Source organism: Rhinopithecus roxellana, chromosome 1, assembly GCF_007565055.1.
Source record: "Rhinopithecus roxellana isolate Shanxi Qingling chromosome 1, ASM756505v1, whole genome shotgun sequence".
NCBI lineage: Eukaryota > Metazoa > Chordata > Mammalia > Primates > Cercopithecidae > Rhinopithecus > Rhinopithecus roxellana.
This window is the reverse complement of record NC_044549.1, coordinates 200332809-200358825: the sequence shown is the minus strand read 5'-3', so window position 1 is coordinate 200358825 and position 26017 is coordinate 200332809. Positions and strand designations below refer to the sequence as shown.

Genomic DNA, 26017 nt, shown 5'->3' with positions numbered 1-26017 from the left:
ATGGGTCCCTGGTGCCAGAGCCCGGCCTGCGGGCAGCGCCCCCGGAGGTCTGCCCCCTCCCGCGCTGGTTCCCTGCTGCTGCTGCTGCTGCTGCTGCTGCTGCTGCTGCTGCTGCTGCTGCTGAAGCCTGCGGGTGAGTCCCTCCGGATGCCTACCCCACCCGCCCAACACGGCCCTCGCCTTCCACCTCTAATCCTCTTGGTGTCCTCCGCAGGTTGCTGGGGCGCAGGGGAAGCCCCGAGGGCGCTGTCCACTGCTGATCCCGCCGACCAGACCGCCCGCTGTGCCCCCAAGGCCACCTGTCCTTCTGGCCGGCCTCGCCTTCCCCAACAGGCCCCGACCACCCAGACACTGTCCTCGACCACCATGGCGACCCAACCCCCAGTTTCTGAAGGCAAAGTCGACCCATACCACTGTGAGTACCGTAGACTCCGTGGGGCAAGAAGGGTGACAGAGGAGTCTTAAGGACCTGGACTGGGGCTAGGGGAGCAGAAGGGACGGGGGGCGGGGGGGAGCAGGATAGAGGACCGCCTCCTTCTACAGGTATTCGCCGAGCACTATACACCTGTGGGCCAGGCCTGGTCCTGTCTGGAGGCCCAGAGCTCTGGGTGTCTTGTCCTCACAGGCCTCCCCTCCTGCTGAGGTAGAGGGAGGAAAGTCAGAAAGGCCTGGGGCCGGCTGTGTGTTCCTGCCCAGCCTGAGCTGGCTGTGGGGCAGGTGGCCTCTCACCCTGCTCCAGGCCCTGACCCATCATGCCTCTAACCCAGGCTCCCAGCCAGGGACTTCCAGGATCTCTAGCACAGCTTTCAGGGCCAGGCTGTGTGAGCCTTCTTGTGGTGTCTCCAAGGCGCACACGTAAGATGTTCTCTTGCCCAGTGGCTTTCAGAGACCCACATAAGAAAGGCTTATTATTTTGGGACTCAACACATAGCATTTAACTGCCACAGAAAGTCGCCCAAACAGGACTTATGGTACCCCGTGCTGTGCATGCCGACATTTTCTTGCGTGTATTATCCTTTAAAAAGGCTGGTCACGGCCTACTTAACGTTTACAATCCACGAATCCATTTGGAAAACACTAGGAGTGGGACTCCTGGGATGTTGGATACGTGCATCTTCAATCTAGAAAAACCGTTTTCCAAAGCGGCTGCAGCAGTGAGCACTCCCGCTGGGTAGGCGTTCTGGGTGATAATCCTCACTGACACTTGGTGTCACCGATGTTGCATTTTTGCCAGGCAGGTGGTACAGAGCAGAATCTCATTGTGATTGAAATCTGCATTTCCAGGCTGGAGGTAGTGGACCATGCCTGTAATCCCAGTGCTTTTGGAGGCTGAGGCAGTAAGATCACTTGAGGTCAGGAGTTTGAGACCAGCCTGGGCAACATAGTGGGACTCTATCTCTCCAAAAAATTAAAAAATAAAAAAATTAGCTGGGTGTGGTGGTGTGTGCCTGTAGTCCCAGCTATTCAGGAGGCTGAGGTAGGAAGATCATTTGAGCCTAGGAGTTTGAGGTTACAGCGAACAATGATCATACCACTGCACTCCAGCCTGGGTGACAGAGCAAGACCTCATCAGAGGAAGAGGAAGAGGAAAGAAGAGAGAAGAAGAGGGAAGAAGAAGAAGAAGAAGAAGAAGAAGAAGAAGAAGAAGAAGAAGAAGAAGAAGAAGAAGAAGAAGCAGCAGCAGCAGCAGTCTGCATTTCCTTGCAGACTAAGGGCTGAGCAGCTTCTGTGGTCATTGGCTGCTGGGATTTCCTCCTTGGGCTATGCCCATTTTTCTGTTGGGGCATCCACTTTCCTCTTACTGAACCACAGAAAGGGGTTTCCAGAGGAGGGAGAGAGCTCTGCTTTGGCTAAAGTAAGGGACATGGTGAGGGTGGAACCAGGTGGAAATAGGAACAGGTTAGTGAAGGATCTGATTAGAGCTGAGAGTGTGCTGGGGATGGCAGAAGGGCCAGTGGTGCACTAGGCTGGTCGGCTGGGGATGCTCTAGGGCCCGGGCTGTGGGAACAGGGAGAGAGATATCTGGGCAGTGCTTGGGCCCTTCTGAGGCGTGAGACCCTAGTCCACATGTGGACAGCATCATTCCATGGTGACAGGTGAAAAGGGAGCACCCCTGGATGGGTGCAGGCCAGTGGTTGGAGAGACAGGAGGTCAGGCTGGGGAAGGGGAGGGACAGGGAAAGATCCATCCCTCATCAAGCTCTCACCTTCCTCCTCAGCCTGTGGCTTTTCCTACGAGCAGGACCTCACCCTCAGGGACCCAGAAGCCATGGCTCGACGGTGGCCCTGGATGGTCAGCGTGCGGGCCAATGGCACACACATCTGTGCGGGCACCATCATTGCCTCCCAGTGGGTGCTGACTGTGGCCCACTGCCTGACCCGGTGAGTCGAGGTTGAATTGGGGTGGGTGGAGAGGCATTTGGAGCTGCTGCGGGCCCAGTCACCTCCTCCCTGCCAGCTGTTCTGGCGGCAGTGGCAGCAGTGGCAGCGCTGCACTCTGCAAAGCCCCACAGTCCCAGCCCCAGCCTTACCTGGGCTCCAAACAGGTGGAGGCTGAGTCCTGAAAATTCCTTCAGGGCTCCAGTCTTTTGAGTGTCCCACCCTTTGCTCGCCTCGCCTGGCCTCTCAGTCCCGTGCAGTCATTCCGCGGATGGGAAATGGAAGCTCAGAAGCCATTTGTCTAGCCTCATGCCTCCTCTCCATGGGAAGAAGCTCCTAGTTCTTTCATTTCACCCTCTTTGCACCCACATCCTCGTTCCTCCCTTCCATCAACCGTCTCTGACACTTCTTTGAGCAAGGCCCTGGCCTGGGCACTGGGGGCAGAGAAGGGATAGATCATTCCCCCCAGCTTGGTGGGGGAGACAGAAAGGAAGATAGATACTCACAAGGGTGCCTGGTTGGTGTGGGGACAAAAGAGGGCGTGTTCTCATGTTTTGGGGCCAGGAGTGCTGGCTGTGAGAACTGACCAGTGAAGTGTGTTCCAGGCCTAAGGGCCAACATACAGACTCCAAGGGGTACCCCAAGGATGCACAGCTAGAGAGCCAGGCCATGGTGCATTCCATGGAGCTGGAAAGAGTGGAATTGCCCCCTCCAGGGCACAGCATGGGGTGAAAGAATCCATGCTATGGACTGAGAGTAGAGTTTGGAACCAGAGAAAACTGGGTCCACATCCCTTCCACTGCCTCCTAGCTATGCAGTCCTGAGTGCTTCATTGGACTTCTCTGAGCCTCAGTTTCCCCCTCCATAAAGTGAAGGGTCATGAGAACTGGATCACAGAGTGAGTGTGCAGAGCCCTGTTCATGTTTGTGGTGAGGAGTAGGCTCAGGGGGCTTGAAGTGGGTGGGTGGCCCTGCCTGGATCTTCTCGGGGGGCAGCAGAGTGGGGGAAGGCCTGGGCCGGAGGCTGGGGCAGGGGGCCTGGAGCTGATCATGGCCTCCCTTCATGGCCCCCCAGGCATGATGTTATCTACTCAGTGAGGGTGGGGAGTCCATGGATTGACCAGATGACGCAGACCGCCTCCGACGTCCTGGTGCTCCAGGTCATCGTGCACAGCAGGTACCGGGCCCAGAGGTTCTGGTCCTGGGTGGGCCAGGCCAACGACATCGGCCTCCTCAAGCTCAAGCAGGCACTCAAGTACAGCAAGTACGTGCGGCCCATCTGCCTGCCCGGCTCGGACTATGTGGTGAAGGACCATTCCCTCTGCACTGTGACGGGCTGGGGACTTTCCAAGGCTGACGGTGAGTCAAAGCCGCCCCAGACCAGGGCGGGTGCTGTGAGAAGGGACGTGGTTGCAGGCCAGGGTGCCACCACAGATGGAAGTTTCTGAGGTACCTTCCCCAGGGAGCCCGCCACTCCCGTGACCTTCCTGCCAGGCTCTCATCTCTGAGGTCTCCCTTCCCTTGAGGATCTCACAGGGAACACCTCACTGCTGCTCTAGCCTCAGGGGACTGTGATTGCCTTTGAATCCTGAGCCAGGCCAGGGCACGTAAACAGAACTTCCTCGAAGGCAGAGAGGCACAGAGTAATACCTCACAGTCCACACCTGCTACCCAGGCATCGGCAGCTTGCAGCAGAGTACCTGAGGTGGGGGGAGCAGTCTTCTGTGCTGTAAAATGCTGCCCAGAAGGCCCACATGGCCGGCTCGGAGCAGTCTGCACCTGGAGCTCATGGTTTCCCCTCCCCTCAGTGGGCCTCAACTCCTTGTCATCCCAATTCAGGAGCAAGGCCCAGAGAGCAGGTGTGTTCTCTCAGGGACATCCAGGGGACCCTAGAATTGTCCACTTCCTTCAGGGGGTCCCCAACCCATAAGAGAGATGTCCTTCCCTATGGCCTCAAGGAACCAACTTACTCTCAAAACAGCCCACGGGGGCTTCAGCCCATGTGGGAGGACCTGGGGGTGACTTTATCATCCCTGCTGTGGCCTGTCTCCTGTCTCCCAGGAGCTTAAGCCAGGGACAGGGACACACTAGTCAGAGAGGCAGGAGGAAGCAGTGCCTGGGCTCCATGGAGGGGTCTGGGATGGCTCAGCAGGGAAGAGGCCTGTGGAGGAAGGGATGCTTGAAGAGAAGGAAGGTTTGGTCCCTGAGAGACTTGGCAGGCCCTCAGGAGGGAAGGAAGGGCAAAAACCAAGAGGCCGAGTGTGGTGGAGGGAGTGTGAAGGGCCCCAGTGGCCTGGGCTCTGCAGGAAGCCACAGCAGGCCCAGCAAAGCTGGGTTGGGGGCAGCCTGCTCCAGGGACTCTGTGTTGAGGGCCCTCGATGGGTACGTGCTAGAACGAGGGTGGGGGTGCATGGCTAAAGCAGAAAAGGTGGGACTGGGGAAGAGTGGAGAGAGGACGAGGCGAGGCTGGCGTCAGTGGGCAGCAGTGAGTGGCCGCGCCTAAACGGGGCCCTGTCCCACAGGTATGTGGCCTCAGTTCCGGACAATTCAGGAGAAGGAAGTCATCATCCTGAACAACAAGGATTGTGACAACTTCTACCACAACTTCACCAAAATCCCCACTCTGGTTCGGATCATCAAGTCCCAGATGATATGTGCGGAGGACACCCGCAGGGAGCAGTTCTGCTATGTGAGCGGCCTCTCCTCGCTCACTCGCCTTCAGGGGCACCTGGGGGAGCGGCATCTGGGGAGGGAGAGGGGAGGGGTGGAGGATGGGTAAGGGAAGGGAAAGGGGTGGGCAGAACTCGGGGTGTGGGGATGGAGGATGTTGGGGGGAGATTGGGAGGAAACAGATGGGGGCTGGGAACAGGGATGGTGGTTGGAGGTGAGAGGAGTAGGGGGTCCGTGGGGAGCTGGAAGGTGGGTGTTAAGAGGTGGGGGATGAAACCCTTTGAGGAAGGTCTCCTGGGTCTGGAGCACTTCTCACCTATGTTGGCACTGGGGGACTGTGGAGGTGTGGTGTGAGGACATCCTGCCTGTCCTGGAGCTGGGTCATGTCTCTGGCCTCACCTGGCCTCCGTGACCCTTACTCCCCCAACCCTTCCCACAGGAGCTAACTGGAGAGCCCTTGGTCTGCTCCATGGAGGGCACGTGGTACCTGGTGGGATTGGTGAGCTGGGGTGCAGGCTGCCAGAAGAGTGAGGCCCCGCCCATTTACCTACACATCTCCTCCTACCAAAACTGGATCTGGGACTGCCTCAGCGGGCAGGCCCTGGCCCTGCCAGCCCCATCCAGGGCCCTGCTCCTGGCACTCCCACTGCCCCTCAGCCTCCTTGCTGCCCTCTGACTCCGTGTGCCCTACCTCACTTGTGGGCCCCCCTTGCCTCTGTGCCCAGGTTGCTGCGGGTGCAGCTCTCACAGCCCTGAGAGTCAGGGTGGAGATGAGGTACTCCATTAAACATTACTCTTTTCCATGCCTCCTTATTCCTGGGCCTCGGAGGCCCCGCCTTTCCTGGACCTGCTGTAGTGGGAGTCCACAGGTGAACCAGATGAGGGTGAGATGGGGAACTGCAGGCAGTTTACACTGAAAATTGCAGAGCCTCCAGGATCTGCCCCCATTCAAAGCTTTGGGGTGGCTCCCACAGAAGGTGGAGGGGGTGTGAAGGGGTGATATTAGGGTCAGATGACCGAGCGCCCTGGAACATACCGCCCAGGCTGAAGCTGGGGCTGCCAGGACACAGCTGGGGTGCAGCTGTCTGGATTGGAAAGTGGGTGCTCTTTCTGGGATAACTGTGGGAGTCAGGCTTTCCTTAACTTTGGTTGATTTCTGACAAGAGGCTAGAATATAGCCTTTCATTGCCCCAAAGAGCCATAGTGAACTTTGACCCTTTATCCCTGTCCCCTGTCTGGACACAGTGGAGTCAGACGTTATTCCAACCCTCAGCAGCCAGGCCTGCCCATAAAAGGCTCGTGGTGGCTCCATGTCAGGGGGAGGGCAGGCGGAGCCCAAGCCTGGACTTCCCCCAGTCTTCAGCAACTGCTGCTTTGTGTGACCCTGAGTGGCCCCTACCCCTCTGGACTTCTGCTGCCTGGCCGCACAGGAAAATTCTGCATAAATAGAATGGCTTTTGTCACCCCTATGTATGAGAAGCCCATGGGTTGGACTCCAAGGGCAGAGGTTAGTCAACTGTTTCCATCTGGTGTCAGAGTCCTCAGCTTCCATGACGGGGCCTTTTGCCATCACCCTGCCCCTCACTGCTCCTAAGACCCCATGTTATATATATGCCTTCCTCATCAGCCTGGATCACTCTCCTCCCTGTACAATGATGATTCAGGTCCAGGTCAGGAGCCAGGTTTGACTCTTCTGTGTCCCCAGCACTGGGCACAGACCCTCACAGGTCTATTGAAAGTCATGAACACAGCCTTGTGAACACAGCACCCAGAGAGCTGGCGGCATCCCTCCCGAGTCCTGTGCCTGCCTCCGGGGTGGGCCCAGGTGACTGCAGCTGCCCCTCAGCCTCTTGGCTCCCATTTCTCCCTCTATCTCATCCTAATTCAGGCTGAGAGAAGAGTCAGGGAGGGGACTTTAGCCTGGTCTGAGCCATCTGTCACTGACTGCCCATCACCCTCCACATAAATGCCCCAGGAATAGCGCATCCTGAGGGGTCATCTCAGGAGGCCGTTTTCTAGGCCTGGCTCTGAGAAGGCACTCAGCTTTATTCACAAATCTCTGCAGGCTGCTTTTCCAGCAGGCTCCCCTGGCTCAGGAACCTCTGGTGTCTCGAGACCTTAGTGTTCAGGCCTAGGTTTCAGAGCCTTAGTCTGTTCGATGCCATCTGGAAGCACCTCTGTGCATCTTCCCTCCCCCAGGTGCTTCTGGTCAGAGATGCTTCTTTTAGGTGCCCATAGTGGGAAATAGTAGAAGAGGAAGCTGCAAAGAAGCTGGCACTGTTATGGTCAGCATGTGGAAGGCGCTGCTGTGATCTCCTAGGGCCCTGGGACCTCCCAGAACAGCTGGGCATAGAAGGGGCCACCAGAACAGCCCGAGGTCCCCCTTGGCTTCTTAAATATACTCTGATTCCCAAGAGGGGCCCAGACCCCAGCTTTCTTTCCTGCACCCTCTAGCCCACTGACCTTAGCTCTGTGTACCCCTGACCCAGCCCTGCAGCCCACAGCCCCGAGCTCGAGCCCCCGGGCCTCATGCCGGGCCTGGCAGCAGCCTCAGCTTCATCACAACGTGTGAAATGATGGTCACCCATTGCCTTGAGCTTGGTGTCTGCTGGGCTGGGGGTTCCATTTCTGAAGCCACCTCTACTCACTCCCTTGAGCTGGATCCCTGCCAGGCTTGCGGAAGTCTCCTCACCATCAGGGCTCCTCCCTGGCCAGACAGAGTCCCTCCTGCTGCCACAATGTCCTCCAGTGACCCTCTCTGCCTCCTCATGGCCAGTCTGGGAGTGGCCTCACACCCTGACCCATGCACTTCAGCCATTTCGCGCCAGAAAGGGTGGCTGAAGTAACCCCTTATCCTGTTACTCCTTCACAGCCACCGCCATCCCTGGCAGAAAGGGTGGGAGAGAGGCAGGTCACGGTGGGGAGAGCAGTGTATCTCCAGAGGGACAGTGGCACCATACCACCTCTGCCGAGGCAGTACCCACATGGATGGGGCGAAAGGAGCCAAGTCTGGGCTGGGGGGCAGGACACCTACTAGATTGTCTGGTTCCTGCCCCTGAGGGGCCATGAGGATGTAGCCATGGGCCTCAGCTTCCCTCTATGACCACAGCCTCTGTGGTCCCCAAATGAGCTCAGAGTCCAACATTCCTGGACCCTGGCCACAGCTTGAGCTCCAGGGCCTGCTGCCCAAGCTGTCCAGGATGTCTTCATTTCTCTCCTTTCTTCTTCTTGGCCTCATTCTTCTCATCCTCCTCTACCTTGATGGCCACTGTGTCCACACTGTCCTTCTTCTTCTTCTTCTTCTTATCCTCTGTGGGGCAGGGGAAAGAGACCATGTGATGGTGGTGAGACAAGGTCCTGGGGTCTGACTGTCCCGAGGGGAAGAGCCCCAGAACCTCCTACACCCTGCCTTTTCCTTCCTTCTTCCTACCGGGGAATAGGCTCTTCATTCTATTTGCCTCATGCCAACCAATTTCTGTGCTCTGGTCTCCAGGGGCAAGGTTGGGGCCCCTCCCTGAACCTGCTGTGGTTGGAGCGGAGGAACAGGGTGACTCCAGGCAGCAGGGCTGAGGAACTGTCTGGCATAGCAGGGCTCGAGCCAGGGCCAGCTCACCTCCTGGGACTTCTGTGAGCTCATTGAGGGGTGGCACAGTCTCCAGCTTGTCTGTGTACATCTTGGCTGCCTTTCGCTGCAGGTACCGGGCTTCAATCTCCTTCCGGGTCCGTGGCACACGACAGTTGAAGACACAGCACAGGGTGATGACTGTAGGGAGGACAGAGCAGGCTTGGCTGGGGCTGGGATTCAGACATCCCAGGAATGGCACCCGCCTTCCTTCAGGCCCGCCCCCATCCACCCACATGTGTCTCACCCACCAAACTCTGGCAGGAGGCTCAGCATCTTGACAAGACCCCTGTGGACCCTATGATGACCAAGGTGGCTTTCCTAAGCACGGCTGACTTCATGGAGCTGCACAGGCCCCCATGCTTGGAAGGGCCCCTGGCTAAATTATGTCACTAGTCCTGGTCCTGAGGGTCTTTCTGACTAGACTGAGAGTCACTGGAGGGTAAGGCAGAGGTCTGCACCATGACTTAAGCCATAGCTTCCTGGGGGCCATCCAGCACTTCCAACCCAGGCCTCTAGGTGTGCAACTTAGCTTCTCCTCCCCATGCTACTGAGAGCTGGGCCAAAGCTGCCTCAGTCATGAGAGGACGTGGCTCTGCATGTCCTCCTCAGCCTCCCAGGACATCCCTGGGCTCTCCCTGGCTAGGGCAGGAGCCCATGAGAGGGCACAGACCCTGCCCTGGGGCGTTCACCTCAGACGGAGTTATTTCAGGAGTGGTTTTCCGGCTGAGGGCAGCTGCACCCACGCCAGTTGGTCCAGGGCATGGAGCTGGCCTGTCTAGTGATGGGCAGGGCAGGTCAGGGTTGCCAGGACTTGGCTGGACTGAGTTTATTTTTCTAAGGCCCCCACAGCCTGACCACCTTGGCCCCAGTCTTAGGGGAGGGGATGGAGCTGGTTCCTATTATAAATCAGATGACCAGACATAAATTCTGGCAGACTCCTGGGGGCAGAAAGGCCCAAGGAGGATGAGCTAGGTCTATTTTGGGGAAGATGGATCAGATCTATGTACCCTGGACTGGAGTACCTTCTGGGGTCATTTTATGCAACCAAGGCAGAACCCCTTCAGACAAATATTGTGGTCCCACTAGGTCTCACCCAGGCTCAGAATAAAAGAAAAAAAAAAATCAATGAATGAATGAATGGGATGATCTCAAAGCCTTTGCTTCGGGGAACAGGACTGGACTCCAGAGTGAATGAATTGGGGAGCCAACAGCATCCAGGCATACACTTGGAGGAGGGTGCTACACAAGGCCCCAGCTGTAGATCTGAGTGTCCGGGGGTGGACCTGAGTAGACAGCAGGTCTTATCCAAGAAGCTCGGTCCTAGATTTCTCCAGAACCTGTGTCCATGCCTAAGACCCAAAGCTGGTACCCAATCCTAACCCTTTTGGTTTAGGCCACCTCTTCTAGCCACCCACCAGGAACCTCCTTGGGACCATGCCCACTCAGGCTCCATGCAAGCTGGTCCTAGGCCCTGGGAGGCTGGGGCTTCCAAAGGCGCTCAGTGGGCAGCTGATGGCAGCCAGAGCAGGGCTCAAACACCGCCCCTCACTTCAGGCCTGCCCCACACAGCCTGGCCTGGTTGCTTCTCTTCAAAGAAGCGAGACACAAGGAGCTTTGGGTCAAGTTCCAGGGCCCAGGCAGAGGCTTGGGATATAAGTCCCTGGGTCTGGAGGAGACCTCCAGGGGCACCCCATCTAGCCCCATCCCCTTTTCCTGCAGGGCTTTGAGGGCAATGCTCCAATAACAGCTGCACCACGTAGGCCCAAGCAGACTGGGAAGCAGGAAAAATGTCTCCCCCCAGGAGAGGGAGCTGTGTTATCCCCACTGCCTAGATCCTGCAATGGAAGGTAACAAGTGCTGCCTGCTGCTCAGGCGTCTTGGGACTATCCCTTACCGTTTCTAGGAAATGGCGTTAGAGATGGTCTGTGCGGTTGATGGCCGAGTGCTACTTGGGGTCTGACACTGCAATTTTCTCATGTGGCCCCAGGCACCTTTGTTGTGTCTTGAGGCCCACAGTGCTCTCCCTGCTGCTCCCTAGACCTGCATCCTAGGCTATGCCCGTGGCTCCTGTAGGGCAGATGAACTCCCAGCCCTGCAGCGGGCTGTTTCCCTCTCTGGACACCTGGCTGAGGTTGCAGGCACACCTGTCTGTCTGTGGGGCCTCCACGAAGATGCCTGACTGGTTCTCAGCTGCGGCTGGGAACAAAGCACAGGCTCTTGCTCAGATGGGGGAGCGGGGATTTTCTGCAGGGCAGATATTTTCTCTTGGGATGGCACTTCTGGTGCCAGGAGAAGCACATGCAAATCAGATGTCATGTGTTCCTTGGAGCCCCTCACATCTGGGTGGGCTCTCTGTCGACCACCCAGCTTTCTGGGGCTCCCCATCCCGGGACAGCTCCGGCTGGGACTAAGTGCAGCTTTCGCCTCCCCACCCAGGTTGCACTCAGCAAATGTCCAGTTGGGGTCATTTGAGACCCTGCGTGAGGCTGCATTTCCTCCAGTCTCTGCTTACAGTATTCCCTCTGCCCAGAATGCCTTTCCAGCCTCCCTTCCTGCAAAACCCCATCCACCCTCCCACCGGTCTGCAGCGCAGAGGACCCTCCTCTGTGATGCCTTTGCAGGGGAGTGGGCTGCTTCTCCCTTTACTGCCTGCATTCCCCCACACTCTGCTTTTGCCTCGTGGGAACCTCTGTCAAACTGTTTTGTGCCATGGCAGCCTCCCCACTCGGCCTCTGTCTCCTGTGTCTTTCTGTCCCCTTCCCCACCTCCAGACCTCCACCCTGAACGGAGGGCTAAGGGGAGCAGGCCAAGCCCATTTCTGCTGTGACTTTGCATCAAGAAGCTCCCAGAGCCCAGGAGAGGAATGGGTTTCCTGCTTTTAATTGAAGCGGGTGTGAGTCATTCCCGGAAAATGGTATTTGACAAGGCAGGGATCGAAGCCTGGGAGCCACATCTGCTGGGCGTCTGGGGAGCCTCTAGTGGAGGATGGCCTTGTTGGGGCCCCTGGGTGTGGGCCTTTAAGCTGGCCAAACTGCAGGAAAAGCATCAGGAGGCCAGCCATAGGGAAAAATGACACGTCCTCGTCCTAGTCCTCAGTTCAGTGGAGTTCCCTGTAATTACCATAATTGCCATGTGGCTACCTCCCTGGGTCCGGCAGAACACTTCAGGTCACCACCGGCCTGTCAGCCCTCCACAGGGAGTTTGTGAGGATCAGGAGGTGCCAGAAACCACTGTGGGTCTCCTGCGGGTGCCTGGCCTACTTGCACTGCCCGGAATTGCTGCTCCAAGCCCTCTGGGGGGCAGGCAGTGCTGCGTTCCCACTGCAGTGTGACGGAGAGGGAAGGGAACAGCTACTCACTGATGGACAACACGAACAGTGAAAAGATGCCCACCACGTGCCACAGGCGCATGTCCCAGAACACCACTGTCTCCTTGGTCAGCGGGGGTGGCTTGGGCTTGGGCGGGGCCGTGCTGGGCTGTGGGTCAGGAGAGAGGGGAGTGAGTTAGGCAGAGGCCAGCTGGTTGGAACCTGCTGAGAAGGGCCCAGGTTTCAGCAAACACTCAGCCCAAGCATATCAGAATCTCCTAGAATCAACTCCTTAAGCATGCACTACCAACACCCTAGACCTAGGAAAGTTCCAGATTTAGAGCAAGAGAACTGAGCAGAGCCAGGGATTTGAAGTGGGAGGGTGGTTGATGCTTGGGGAAACCAAGGCCTGGAGGAGCAAACATGGATGGCTTGTCCTGGCCAGGTTCAAGACCCCTACGAACACATCCTCCTACTCCAGTCCTGGGCTCCACCCAAGCGGATAGGGTCTCAGGACCAAGGCCAGAGACAAGGTAAGGCCTCGGGGGTGCTGGTTGACTGGCTTTGCTCTCACATCTCCCCAGTGAAGGTGAGGTGTGGAGCTAGGAGTCAGGGCCTCATAGTTCTGCTAGCTGGCCTGGACCCCTGCCAGGTGGCCTCCTTTGGCCGCCTACCCTACTAGGAGTCACTCTCTGAACAGAAGACTGCCAGAGTGTCCACAGGACAGGCACTGAATAAATAAAAGGCCTGCAGTGCTGCGGCGACACCTGGAGGCTAAAAGGCAGAATCGTGGCTATAGCAAGCCTGAATAGAGCAGAGCCAGACACTCCCACTTTCCAGGGGGATGTGACCCTGCCCTGGGGGACTGAAGGGACAGGACACTGCCTCAGAGTCTAGAGGACACAGTCCTGCCCCAGGTCTGAGAGGACACAGCCCTGCTCCTGGGTGTCTAGGGGACAGAGTTCTGCCCAGGTCTGAGGGGAGACAACCCTGCTCCTGTCTGTCTAGGGGACATGATCCTGGCCCTGGGTGTCTAGGTACATGCTTCACCCTGGGTGTCTAGGGGACATGGTCCTGCCCTGGGTGTCTAGGGGACACAGTCCTCCCTAGGTCTGAAGGGACATGGACCCATAGTGTGGAATTTGAGTAGACCTGTCCCTGACCAGAGATGGATATGACCCCATGTCTGTCACTTAGTGTGGCTGAGGGGTAGGGAGAGGGATCTGTCCTCTGAGGGAGAGAGAACCCTGGGGCGTATGAGCGAGATGTTGTCCCCTGATTACCAAATAAGGACAGACACGAGTAATCCCTTCTGGTTCTCTGAGAAGAAAGGCAACCTGCAGTTCGACCATCCAGTCCTTCTTCCCCAGGTCCATAAACATGGATTAGGCATCTGTCATGAGCCAGGTGCTTCTTCATCTAGTGCATGCCACCCTTCAGCGTGGGTTGCAGAACTCAAGAGAGGATCAGCAACCTGTCCTAGGTAACCCAGAGGATCTGTCGTCTGGGATTGGTACCTGATTCTCAGGCTCTTTTCTCCTTGCCAGGGTGAGCTATTGACAAGATGACACCATTCCTCAGTACTGTCCCCTGGATATATGTGAGGGGTCAGACATGTATGTAAAGTTGGGGAACATGTGTGAGGTTGGGCACACGTGTGGTTGGCGTGCATGTGGGTGTGGTCAGGGACATGTCTGTGCCATTAGGGTTAGGGGCTTGGTGGTGGCAGCTGCCCTAATTCTAAGGCCCAATGTGTTGGCCCGACTGGTTGTATGACTGGAAGACTCTGAGGGCCATGGCAAAGTTCTCAGGTTCTGAGCCAAGGCAGCTCACTTCCTACACATTCTTGCCCCAGCCCTGATGTGGGTGGAGCTGGGCCTACTCTCACTGATAGGGGTCTTGGGTGGACGACAGCAGGTAACAGCCGGTCTTCTCCTCATGGTGGGCCCTGCTGGGGTCTGATTTCTGGAGCATGGAGGCCACCACCTCCTTCAGGGCTTCATGGGCTGATGGAGAGTGATGGTGAGCCACATAGGGCTGAGGTGGGTGGTGACATGGCCCCCAGCCCTGCCCATGTCTCTGCTGCTTCCGTGAGGGAAGAGCTAGGGCTTTGCTCAGGCTGTAGGCAGATGTCAGGCAGATGGCCTCCAAATGCAATTTCCTGTGATGAACTGGGAGAAGATGAGTTCCTGGGGGTGAGGGAGAAGGGTCCTTGGCTCAGAACTGACTTAACCCCACCCCCAGCTTTCTGTCTGCACCTAGGCCAGCTCAGTTTCTGTACCCAGGCCTCAGGGCAGCCTGTGAGGGGCCCAAGTATGCCCCATGGGGCTCAAGCAAGCATAGCTCCCCTTACAGGGACACTGGAGCTGACACCTGACTCTAGCCCAGCTTCATGGTCACGCCCTCTGGGCAACAGCAGGGACACGCTGCATCCGGATTCAGGGCTCTGTCCCTATGTCCCCATCAAACCCTCCAGTTCAGGGCTGTGTCCCCCCATAATGACCTCCCCATGGCTCTGTCCTCCCTATCCCACACTGTCCCCATGCCCCCGCCACTCAGGACTTCCCTGGCACCTCTAACTGCCTCTGCATTTCTGTTTTCCTGCTCCTTCTGGTCCGCCCCTGCCTGCACAGCCTGCATCCCCTGCTCCTCCCTTGCCTGGGCTCTTGGGCCTTCTCCTTCGGGTCTCACAATCCAGAACTCTAGGTCTGGTCTGCCAGCTCCCTTGTTGGCTCCCCTTTCAGGCTCAGCAGGAGTGGGGTACAAGGGGGTTAGGGAGGCTACAGATGGCCCCACCCTTCCTGGCGCCAGCCAGGCTCTGTCCAACCACCCAGCCATCCTCTCCACCTGCTTCTGTGCTATCTCAGCAGCTCCTCCCACCTCTCCCACTGTGTGCCTGCTTCCAATTTACCCTCCTTTCAACCCAGAACTCATCCTGACTCGTCCCTGAGTAGAAACTTTCTAAAGCTCCCGGTTATCACCAGGACCAAGTCAGACTCCCCAGTCCCTGGGTCCTGCCCTGCCTGCCCCTCTGGACCTAGTGCTCCACATGGCTTCTCTGTAAAGGGTCTCCTCATCCTGCTGCCCCCACTCTCCAACTTGGAATGCCCTCATCTCTATCTTAAGGCTATGTCTCCCCCTCCATTAGACAGGGGTCCCTGGAGCATCTCTGGAGATAGAGGCTCTTACCTCCAGAAGACCCTAAATTCAGGGTCTAGATCTGCTCCATCAGACTAGAGGTCCAGAAAACCCAGGGCTGTGCACCTCCCTGCCAGTGAGACCAAAGGCTGGAGGATGGGGACCCAGGATCCCCCATCAGTCCGGGCAGGGCTGTGTCCCCAGTCAGACTGGGAATCCCTAAAGTCAAGGTGAGTCTCCCCTGTTCAGACTAATGTTCCAGAAATCGGGGACTGTGCCCTTCCATCAGACCAGAAACCCCAAGTGTGGGGCTGAGTCTTTCTCACAGCCTGGCAGGGCTTGGGGCAGGGCTGCATCGCCCAGGAGACTGGATCTCCCAGGGCAAGAGGAAGGGATCAAACAAGCTCCAGATCAGAAAGGCGCCCCCTCTCCCCCAGCGCCCTGCCTGGAGGGTGACAGCCTCCCCAGTCCCTCCGCGCGGCGGCCTCACCTCCACCAGCTGCCCGGCAACCCCCGCGAGGCACACCCCGAGTGCGGCGCCGCCCAGCACCCAGAGGGTCCCCGCGCCCGGCTGCCCCGCCATCTTCGCGCCACCGCGCCGCTTGCGGAGCCCAGGGACGAACGGGCCGGCCGCCGGTCACTGCCCCTGCCAGTCGGCGCTCGGCGGCGGCGAGCTTTGGCCACGGGTAGTGAGCGAGCATCATTTATTCATCCTCAGTGTCAGGTTCCCGCGCCTCCCGCCCCCGCCATCGCTTGGGTGGAGGGCCCGCCCTCTCCCTCCCGGGAGATCGGGCTGCAGGCTCCCATCCCTGCCCCCACCTTCCGCGCCCCCAGGGACACTGAGGTGGGGGTGGGCGGGAGGGAGGACAGGCTGGAGCCAGGTCCCTAATCAACAGGTCCCCCTCCCTTCTGCAAATGGGCCTCAGTTTCTCCATCTGGGACAAGAGAGTGGGGCTGGAATCTGCTGATCTAGAAGGCCCTTCCCATTCTGTCATGCTAGATTTGAAAAATATACTGGATTTGAGTTTGGAGGGGGCAGAGCGGGCAGGTTGCCATGGTGACAGGCGCTCAGGGATGTCCTGGTCTTTCTGGCCTGGCTTCCTGCCCAGAGGCGGCTCTGGTCACCCTGGACACCAGAGCCGGAGAGCAGGAGACGGTATGATCAGAGCTGCCAGCTGGCAGTGTTACGGAGAGTTCCAGAAGAAGCCAGCATCTTCAGCCCCACAGGACAGAAGTGGGCCGCCCCTGGAAGGGCTGGAAGACCATTTTCTGACCCTGACTGCCCTCAATCTCTGCCCCAGCCCGAACGCTGACTCTGACTTGAGTCTAAGCAAGGACCCCGACCTCATGCTGAAGTTGACCCACACTGCACTCTGGCCCTGACCCCATGTTGAGCCTTGACAACTGAGGGACAGAAGGAGGTTCTGAGGAAATGTAGATACCTGGGGGAGGGGCTGAAGACTTAAGAAGAGGAGTGGGGAGGCCTGGAGTTGGTAGACTCCTCCTCCCTCCTTTCTTTCCTTCCTTCCATTCTTATCCTGCCGCTGAGTGTTGGAAGAAGCAGTCCAGGTGTTGGGTCCCTGGAACTCTTATCACCAGGGACACTGGTGAAGGTCTGTGCAGGCTGGGGATGGGCCAGCAAGGCCTGCCCTGAGAACCGGGGAGACCTTGTGGCTCCAGAGCCCTGTGAGGTTCTGGCCTGGACATGCCATGAATGGGCAAGGACCACAGCAGGCTGCAGCAAGGAGCAGAGGGCCACCTGCGGTCACCAGCCAGTGTCAGGGCCTGGAGATGACAGCCAGGCAGGAAAACGAGAGCTGCTGGAGAAGGACGGTGGCCCAGGAGACCCATTGAGGAAACGCTCAACAGTGGGAGGCAAAATCCGGGGATTGAGTGGGCTGGGCCACCCAGTCCTCCCCAGGCATGCCCTGGCCAGGCAAACAGGAACTCTGCTAAAATCCAGATCACTTGTTACAGCACTCCAATCCCCACTTCCTCATGCTGCTGCTCACAGGCCAGGCTAGGGAAAGCCACACTGACCAGTCAGGGAGGTCACCCTCGGGACATGGGGTCAGGGAAGCTGGACAGGGTGAGGACTAAGTGAGCCTGTCAGTGATGCATTGAGCAAAGCATTACTCCTCTGTTTGTGTTTCTTATCCATGCAGTGGGGAGGGCGAGACTCCCATGACTGATGTGAGGATGATATGAATTAATGAATATGGGAGTGCTGGCTCTCCTTAGCAGGACAGGTAGCACTCTGCTGCTTACAGGCTCCCAATCACAGCTCAGCCAAGGGGAGAGCTATTTCTGTTTTCTGTAAAGTTCATCCATCCATCAAGAAGTAGGGCAAGCCCAGTGAATAAATCTGAAAGAAAATACAATCACATGCATCCCCCGGTGTCCCCTGAGATGGCCCCTGCTCTGCGTGGGTTCCACTTCTCTGCAGACTCCTGAACACAGCTGAGATCTCACTGTACACTATTTCTGTGTACTGTACACTGGGTACACTTTTGTACCCAGAACTTTTTTTAACCAACTCAAGTACTCTAGATCCTCCTTGACCCCACCATAGCCAAATACTATTACATGGGCTTCAAAGTCAAACTGATTGAACTTAAATAGCAGGGTGTCCCAAGAGTCTCAGTGCAGTTTTAAGCTTTAATAACCTCAGAAGTATAAAATACAAATGTATAAGAGACACCAGTTAGCCAGGTGCAGTGGCTCATGCCTGTCATCCCAGCACCTTGGGAGGCCGAGGTAGGCAGATCACCTGAGGTCAGGAGTTTGAGACCAGCCTGACCAACATGGAGAAACTCCATCTCTACTAAATATACAAAATTAGCTGGGCGTGGTGGCACATGCCTGTAACCCCAGCTACTCGTGAGGCTGAGGCAGGAGAATCGCTTGAACCTGGGAGGCGGAGGTTGTGGTGAGCTGAGATCGTGCCATTGCACTCCAGCCTGGGCAACAAGAGTGAAACTGTGTCTCAAAAAACAAAAACAAAAACAAAAAAACACCATTTGAAAGTTTAAGTTTCCCTTTGTGCCTCTAGAAATTAAAGTCGGCTGAGTGTGGTGGCTCATGCCTGTAATCCTAACACTGGGAAGTTGAGGTGGGAGCAATGCTTGAGATCAGGAGTTTGAGACCAGCCTAAGCAATATAGTGAGACCCCTGTCTTCCTAAAAATAAATAAATAAATAAAAATAAGAAAAGAAAAGAAAAAGAAACAAGTCATTCAAAATTCACAAAACTAAAGTAGCATAAAGAGAATTTAAACAAACTTTCAAAAAATTTTTTTGGGAAATTTGTAGCTTTGTATGTCCTAACTTCTGAAGTTGTTAAAGCTTAAAACTGCACCAAGGTTTCTGGGACATGAGCATACTGACAGCTGTGAACCCTCAGGTGGGCTACCTCTCTGAGCTTTAGTTCCTCATCTGTAAAACAGATAAAATTCAGGATCATGGGCCAGGTGCAGTGGCTCACACCTTTGGGAGGCCAAGGTAGGAGAATCATTTGAGCCCAGGAGTTCGAGACCAGCGTGGGCAACATAGCAAAATGCCATCTCTATTTTTTTTAATTCAGTATCATGCACCAGCATATCACAAGCCTTCATTAAATGCTAGTCATTATGATTATTATCACTCTTGTTAAAGGCTGTGTGATACTACACTGTATAAAAACTCAACAAGAACCAGGTGTGGTGACTCACGCCTGTAATCCCGGCACTTTGGGAGGCTGAGGTGGGTGGATCACGAGGTCAGGAGATCGAGACCATCCTGGCTAACACAGTGAAACCTTGTCTGTACTAAAAATACAAAACATTAACCGGTAGCACGTGCCTGTAGTCCCAGCTACTCGGGAGGTTGAGGCAGGAGAATCGCTTGAACCCAGGAGGAGGTGGTTGCAGTGAGCTGAGATCGCACCACTGCACTCCAGCCTGGGTGACAGAGCAAGACTCCATCTCAAAAAAAAAAAAAAAAAGAAAAGAAAAGAAAAGAAAAGAAAAAAACCTACCTTGTTGGATCTCTGTCCTATTGTTGGACATTTCCATTGCTTCCAATTCTCCAGTATTAAACACCACGTTAACGCGAACATCCTGAAAGTTAGAGTTTTGAAAACTCTCTCAAACTGTATCTTTTCCTCTGCTCGTACACCAACACAACAATCATCCACACAGAAGTCTTCTGTGATCAAATGTGTGGGTTTTTTCCCTAAATGCCAAGCAGCAGACACCAACTGAGCGCCTTCCAATTCAATTCTGATAGGATCTACCTGCAGATAGTGTCAGATCCCACAGATTGAGGCCTCAGTTCCCAAGACTGCCCACCCAGCCCCAAGACACTAGTCGCCAGTCTGGCTTCTGGAACTTCTGACCAAGCGGCTTCACGTTGGGGTTCCTACAACCTCCTCTTTGGGCTTCATTTGCTGGAGTGGGTCACAAAACTCAGGGAAGCACTGACTTACTTTTACTGGTTTACTGTAAAGGGTATTACAAAGGATACAGGTGAAGACATGCATAGGGCGAGATATGGAGGAAGGGGTGTGGAGCTTCCATGCCCTCCTGGGCATGCCAGCCAGCCCCCGCATGTTCAGCCATTTGGAAGCCCTCTGAACCCTGTCCTCCTGGGGTTTATGGAGGCTTCATGACATCTGCATTCCTTCCTCCCAGAGTATAGGACAGGACCCTGTCTGCGGAGAGTCTTAAGATTCGCAATCAGAAAGGTGTGGGAAGATTAGGGTCCTGGCTTGGGGCAGGCGAAAGCAGGGCAGGAGAAGGTCAGAGAGATTCCATTTCCTGGGGCCTGCCCTGAGGCCCAACACATTATAGCCAAAGACTGTAACAAGGGCAATGGGAGCTATGAGCCAGGAGCTGAGGATGAAAATCAGTACCCAACACCACATGGGTTTTTTTTCCCCCCATCTTTGAGGGACTTTACATCTCTGAGGGCTTTTCAGTAAGGAATTTAAGCTCATAGAGGGTTTATGCCCTGCCTAAGGTCACACAGGAACTATGACCTCCAACTCAGCCTTTGCCTCCAACCCAGGGCACTGCCCAGTGTCCAGTGCTGTTTCTGCTCTTAGGAGGACCTCATCTTAGGAGGCCCCCACATCCCCCTGCACCTCAAAATCAGTTGGGCCCATCATATCTGGAGTTGGGGAGCTCTGGACTCCAAGTCCCCCAGCCTTGATCCCTGGAAGACAGTGTCCCCTCCATACATGGTGCTGTGAATGCTGGCCTGCAGAACACTGCTTCTCCCTCCTGTACTATTTTTAGCTCCTGTGAGCTTCCTGTAGGGACCCAGTCCAGCCTCCAGGGCCTCTGGATTGGAAGCTATGAGCAAGGCAGGGGGTAGTGCCCAGAGGACCCTGTGGAATGTTGTCTCCTGGAGCCTGAAATTCCAGGGCTTAAGGTTTAGCTCTGAGGAAGCTGGGGGTAGGAAATGGGGACCCCCTAGTCACAAAGCTAGGCTAGGATCCAGGGACTCAGCCTAGGGTGGGGGCGGGAACTGGGCAGCCTAGGCCTGTGCCACAGCACCTGGGGCCTGCTGGGAGTTGGCTATCCCTGACCTCACTGGCCCCAGGCTCAGCTCAGAATAGCTGTGGGGCTTGGCCAGGCCTGCGCCAGACCTGCGTGTACTTGAGCATGTGCCTTGTGTACTAAGGCACTGGTGCACACGGGAGTGCATGTGCATTATGCATGCAGCTTTGTGTGTGGCTGGGTGTGAATCTCGATGGTTCCAGAATCACAGGTGCCATTCACATACGTGTGTGTTCCCTGGAGCAGTGTGCAGGTCTGTGTCCCTGCGGATGGGCATACGATCTGCACACACGTGCCTAGGGCCGCCACTAGAGTTGTGCAACTTGGAGTCCTTGCCAGTGGGTTCAGTGGTAGATGGGTTCATGTGGACTGTGGAATTGTATCTGTGTGCAGTGAGTGTGGGTCGGTGTATACACATCTGTGGTAGGATTGGCCAGGGGCCCTTGGTTGTGTTGCAGGGGACTGAAGGCAGGTGGACTCAGCAGAGGCTGTCCTTTGGGCACTATCAGAGGCCTTACCTGACCCCAAGCCAAGAATGAGCTGGAAGAGAGGCTGGGCAGGTCTTGCCCCATTTAGCAGATAGGAAAACTGGGCTTGCAGTGTCCATGAGGTCACACAGGGAATGGGGGAAGGACTGGCCTGCTGCCCAGAGCTCAGTCAGCCTTCCCATTCCCCTAGATGTGGCTGAACAGGAAGTCTGGACTCTAGGGAGGAAGCCGTGGGAGCCCTTCCCTTCCTGCTTGAGCCCAGGCAGCACTGCCTTCCCTCAGCTGCACGTGCAGATGATGAGAGTGAGGCCTAGAGACACCTAGCATAAGATCAGATCTGTCCTGCTCAGGGCCCTGCCCCACCTGCCCCTGTCTGTCACAAGCAGTGAGGCCATATGCTCCTCCTGAGGCCATGGCCTCTCTCCAGCCCTTGCCTCCCTCCCAAGCCCCAGGGATGCCTGGTGGCCCATACCCATGCTCTAGGGGACCCATACCCATGCTCTAGGGGACCCATAGATCCTCTAAACCGTGCTCATCCCTGAAGAAGCCCCTTGAACCCACCATACCCCTCCTCTGAGTCCCACATAACCCTGAGAAGGAGGTGCAGGTAAGATATTTCACCAGCAGGGGCACTGAGCCACAGAGAGGCCGCACACTGCCTGTGATCGCACAGTAAGAGGAAGGCAGCACAAGGCCCCATACCAGGTCTCTTTCCAGAATGTTCTGCTACCTCCCACTGCCCCACAGGCACACAGAATCTTGGAGGCCTGTTTAGAACCTGAAGCCTCAGTTCATTCCACCTGCTGGGGTGGTGGCTCTGCCAGGCTGTGCTGTAGACTCAGGGAGCCAAGTGCCCCAGCAGACAGTCCTGCAGGCCATCAGGGCTGTGAAGCGGGGTGGGGGCCAAGGTCCGGAGACTGGGGGTGGAGGGCATGAGGAGGGGAGGCTTTCCCAGAGGGCCAGAGGGGACACCTCACTCACCAGAGGCCTCCTTTGAGGCAGCCCCACCCACCAACACAGCAACACCTCTACCAGAGGAGCAGGGCCTTTGGGAGTGGAGTCCCTCAGGCAGCAGGGGGTGCACAAGGGGGCAAGAAAACAAGGCTGAAAAGGGGGAGACCAGAGCTAGGACGGGCCTTGGCAGTGTGCAGAGGGATGGAGAAGCAGAAAGGGGCGCCTCTGCATGACTGGGACCCAGGAAGAGAGCAATGTGGGGTAAGAGGGTGAGGTCGCTGCCGCCTGCAGTCACTCAGGCAAGGGTCCTAGTCCGGAAACCCTCCAAACCTAGGGTGATGGGCAGCTTGGCAGATGGTAAAACTCCCACCTGGCGACAACCCAAGGGAGCCAGGGGATGACCCTGGCAGGCCCCAGGCCCCCATTTACCTCCACTGGGGGGGTCTTCAGCCTGGCAGGATGGGGGATGCCTCCCACCTCCTCAGTAGGGGGCTGAGTAGGGGGCTGCTGGGCCACCCTTTCTGCTTTTCTACAGCCGTCTTGGACCCTGAGCCTCCTCCTCACTGGAATCTGGGTGCCACTGACAGCAATGGGTGACTAGCCTGGTGGCCAGAGGGGGACCAGGCCGCTGACGGGGGCCTTCTTTGTTACAGGTTTCAACTACGTTCCCTCCTGCCCCCCGGGGAGTCTGTCCCAGACCAGTCTTCAGTCACCCTTTCCAAGGTCTCAGGCCTTCGCACAAAACACACCCGGCCGGCTTCATGCTCTGCTAGGCCTGTTCAGACTCAGGAGTGGGGAGGAAAGGGGACTTCCCCAAGGTCGCACAGGAGGGGCGGCCGCCCGTGGACACCCAGCCCAGGAGGCAGCAGGGCACCTCAATATACCCCTCTATCGGCTCCAAGTTCCACGAACCCACACAGCGCTCCGCGTGTGCCGGCTTCTGTGACTCAGGGCAGACCGGGGAGGTCACAGGGCTGCACCACAGGCTTGCAGAGCGACTGATTGGCGGGGCGAGGTGGCGGCGCGGCGGCAGCCTCAGAGCCTTGCAGGGGAAGCGGGAGTGCGAGAGGCGAGCCTGAGTGTGCGCGTGGGTGCGTAGGGGTCGGAGGGGTCAAGTGTCCCACTTTTCCTCCCCGCGCCGGGTCCCAGGGGCCTCCGCATCCCGGGGGACAGCAGAGGGAGACCTCAGGAGAGGCTTGGGGCGGGGGACGGATCAATGCGGCGCGCCACCTCCTCTGTGACCCGCCCGTGGCCCCTGCAACTCCAGAACAACACCGGGAGGCGGGGCGGGGCGGGGAGGGGCGGGGCTGGGCGAAGGGGGCGGGGCTGGCAGGGGGCAGCGTTGGGGTGCGAGCTCGGAGCCGCGCGAGCACTCCAGGCGCGGGGCAACCACAGCGCTCAGGTAAGGGCGCGACGGAGGGCGCGCGTCTGCGGACGGGTGTCTGTGCTCCACGCTTAGCCAGTCCAGGTGGGGGCTCCCGCCTTCTTGGCTGCCGCGGTCCCCGCCCAGCTCCTTGGTCCCAGCGGCAGTCATCCCCTCGCCCTCCGAATCCCTCGTAAGACCCCCTTCGGTCCCCACGGGGCTCACAGCGTAGTCCTCCTTACCTGGCTGCTAGCCGGCTCGGGTTTGGGGCAGCGCCCCGGGCCTGACCTGAGCCGTGGTGCCAGGGCCACAGGGCCCCAGCCAGCAGGAGAGACTGCCAGGAGGAGGTGACGCCGGCTGGTTAGGGCGGAAGGGCCCGACCCGGGATTCCAGGAGGTGGCCTTTTCGCATGGGAGTGGCACGGCAAATGCCTGGCGGCCGGAACAGGAGCTCGGGTCTGGGAAACTCCAGCGACTGAGTGTGTGCCTGGGCAGGGAGAGGAAGGGAAGCTGGGACATATGCGACAGCAGGGAGGGGTGCTTGCCTAGGACAAGAGGCTTGGAGCCACGGAGGGGCCGGGGAAGGGTGCAGCGGGGAGAGGCGAGCATGAGACTGAGGGATCAGGTGTGACACTTCAGTGCCCCCTCCCTTGGGCAGTGCGTCTCTCTACTGTCCCCCACCGGGCGGCAGATAACGAAGAGGCTTCCACGGCAGCCCATGAAAAAGCCTCCACAGAAGGCAGAACTTCCCTGCCTGTTCAGACCAGGAAATACCAGAGTGAGTGAGTGTCATGGCAAGGTGTGTCAGGGACCTGAGGAGGCAGACCTGGGAGAGGACAGGGGAGGCCCCAGTGACCCTGCCGCGAAGGGACCTAGTGTGGACAGAGGCCAGGAACGCAGAGGAGAGACCAGGTCTGGCTACTGGTTAGAGTGCCACAGGGGCAGCCGCTGATTCACCTGGGCACGCCGTGACTGGCCAGTTCTGTCCTCATCCCGCCCAACCCCACCCCACTCCGTGGGGGAGCATCAGGGCTACCTGAGGATAGCTATGAGGCAGGGCCCTGCCAGGATCTTGCTCTGTGCCTCAGATGAGTTGCCCAGCCTCTCTGAGCCATCTAGCTAGGTGAACCTGGTGGGCTGGAGCCAGAGGTCTGGGTCTGAGCCCTGCACAAGTTCTACAGATAGGGTCTCTGGGCCCTCCCATTGTTCCTGGGCCTCTGTTTCCCGGTCTGTACATTGGGCACAGCCTGCCACTAAGGAACTTTCGAACTGGAGAGAGGGAGAGGGTGAGGAAGTCATGCCCTTGACTGGAAGGGGGAAGCTTAGGATGGGACAGGGGTTGGGGGGGTACTCCTGCAGGACCCTCCTCATATTAAGGTTCAGCACCTCCTCCTCCTGCCTTGCAAATGTGCACACTCATGCACATTCACGCTGCTTCACCCCTGCACTTACACTCTCCTCATCACTTCCAGGATGAAGCCCCAGACTCCCTAGCCTGGGAGCTGGGCCCCTCAGGGTCACCTAACTAGAATCCCAGCTTCCACCACAGCATTCCCCCCACCCACTGCCTTACCAGCCATGCTTAACTTCTGCCCATTCCTCTGGGTGGTGTGACTCAGTTTCCCAGGGTTAGAGATCCCTTTGGGGCCACAGATGTGGAAGACTCCCAGATTAACAGTTGCCAACTTGAATCTGGAGGACTCACCCCAGTAGTCGTAGGCTGTTTTGTGGGGTGCAGAGTCTAAGAACCGGATCCCCACACCCAGAGAAGCCCCCTTCCACCTGTTTGTCCTTTTGAGGGGAGACTTAAGTAGTTTGAAAAGCTGTAATCTGCTTTGGCTGGGCGCAGTGGCTCACGCCTGTAATCCCAGAGCTTTGGGAGGCCAAGATGGGATGATCACTTGAGGCCAGGAATTCAAGACCAGCCTGGTCAACATAGTGAGATCCCATCTCTAAAAAAGCAAAACAAGAAAAAATAGAAAGAAATACAAATAAAAAGAAAAAAATGCTGTGATCTTGTTGAACCCCCATTTCGGAGAGGGGGTGGCTGAGGTACAGAGAGGAGTAAGGCTGTGGATAAGTTGAGGCATGGCCAGGGCTGAGCAGCCAGGTGAGGGCTACTCCTGGGGGAGCAGCTGAGACTGAGCAGTGGGGACAAGGGACAGGAAGCCTGAGGATGAGGGGCTGTCTCCAGGGTCAGAGAGCTCCTTGCCAAGGTATGGTGTCACCTGGGGTCGTGGTGCTGGCCCCCCAGAGAGTGTAGGGATGTTGGTGTTCAAGTCTTCCTAACAGCGAGTTATTTACTGCAGTATCTTTTCAACTTGCACTGATCTGGTTCTTGGTCTGCATCTCCCATCCTAGCCTCACCCTTTCTTCCACCTCCCCAACCAGCCTTGGATATCCTCACCTCTTAGCTTAGACCCCAGCTGACTACCAGCTAAGAGTGGAAAGGTCATCCCCAAAGGGCCTTTCCATTCCAGCAGTTTCGGGAGACATGGGTGAGAGTTAGGTGGGCCTGGCTGCACCCTATTCCCTTGGCTGGGCTTTCATGGTCTGC

General features: G+C 57.1%; 3 protein-coding genes across 16 annotated transcripts in view; 2 read left to right on the top strand and 1 right to left on the bottom strand.

The window, feature by feature from the left end:
• On the top strand, window positions 1–5854 carry PRSS50 (serine protease 50). The gene is made up of 6 exons (XM_030939437.1): window positions 1–94; window positions 203–415; window positions 2219–2381; window positions 3453–3736; window positions 4900–5066; window positions 5487–5854. The coding sequence occupies exons 1-6, from the start codon at window positions 1–3 to the stop codon at window positions 5721–5723; spliced, it is 1158 nt and encodes a 385-aa protein (XP_030795297.1). The 3' UTR covers window positions 5724–5854.
• Window positions 5855–7042: 1188 nt separating this feature from the next.
• On the bottom strand, window positions 7043–23859 carry TMIE (transmembrane inner ear). 5 transcript variants are annotated; one of them, XR_004058847.1, is made up of 5 exons: window positions 15608–15818; window positions 12031–12148; window positions 8661–8810; window positions 7696–8357; window positions 7043–7307 (listed from the first exon to the last, which is right to left on the bottom strand). XR_004058847.1 is itself a non-coding variant. In XM_030936289.1 (5 exons), the coding sequence occupies exons 2-5, from the start codon at window positions 19210–19212 to the stop codon at window positions 8254–8256; spliced, it is 453 nt and encodes a 150-aa protein (XP_030792149.1). In that variant the 5' UTR covers window position 19213; window positions 23704–23859; the 3' UTR covers window positions 7074–8253. The 5 variants fall into 5 exon arrangements, 4 of the variants coding, with proteins under 4 accessions (XP_030792149.1, XP_030792158.1, XP_030792154.1 ...); XM_030936289.1 differs by lacking the exon at window positions 15608–15818 and adding exons at window positions 19132–19213; window positions 23704–23859 and having other exon boundaries at window positions 7074–8357; XM_030936298.1 differs by lacking the exon at window positions 15608–15818 and adding exons at window positions 22528–22700; window positions 23011–23371 and having other exon boundaries at window positions 7074–8357.
• ALS2CL (ALS2 C-terminal like) overlaps window positions 23422–26017 on the top strand; it is a 46298-nt gene continuing 43702 nt past the window's right edge. For 9 of the 10 annotated variants that reach the window (XR_004058842.1, XR_004058834.1, XR_004058841.1 and 6 more), the window contains exon 1: window positions 23422–23500. The gene's annotated coding sequence lies outside the window, so the exon portion shown is untranslated. Of the gene's footprint in view, window positions 23501–24135; window positions 24239–26017 lie in introns of those variants that run through there. The other variant, XR_004058836.1, reaches the window with a different exon arrangement.

Bases quoted from the DNA above. Each gene is read 5' to 3' on its own strand.
- TMIE (XM_010374781.2), bottom strand. From the start codon at position 15,700: ATGGCGGGGCAGCCGGGCGCGGGGACCCTCTGGGTGCTGGGCGGCGCC. The intron at 12,149-15,607 runs GTGAGGCCGCCG...CCTGACCCACAG, and splicing joins TTGCCGGGCAGCTGGTGGAG to CCCAGCACGGCCCCGCCCAA. The intron at 8,811-12,030 runs GTGAGTAGCTGT...TCCTCCCTACAG, and splicing joins ACTGTTCGTGTTGTCCATCA to TCATCACCCTGTGCTGTGTC.
- PRSS50 (XM_030939437.1), top strand. From the start codon at position 1: ATGGGTCCCTGGTGCCAGAGCCCGGCCTGCGGGCAGCGCCCCCGGAGG. The intron at 95-202 runs TGCTGCTGCTGC...TAATCCTCTTGG, and splicing joins GCTGCTGCTGCTGCTGCTGC to TGTCCTCCGCAGGTTGCTGG. The intron at 2,382-3,452 runs GTGAGTCGAGGT...ATGGCCCCCCAG, and splicing joins GTGGCCCACTGCCTGACCCG to GCATGATGTTATCTACTCAG.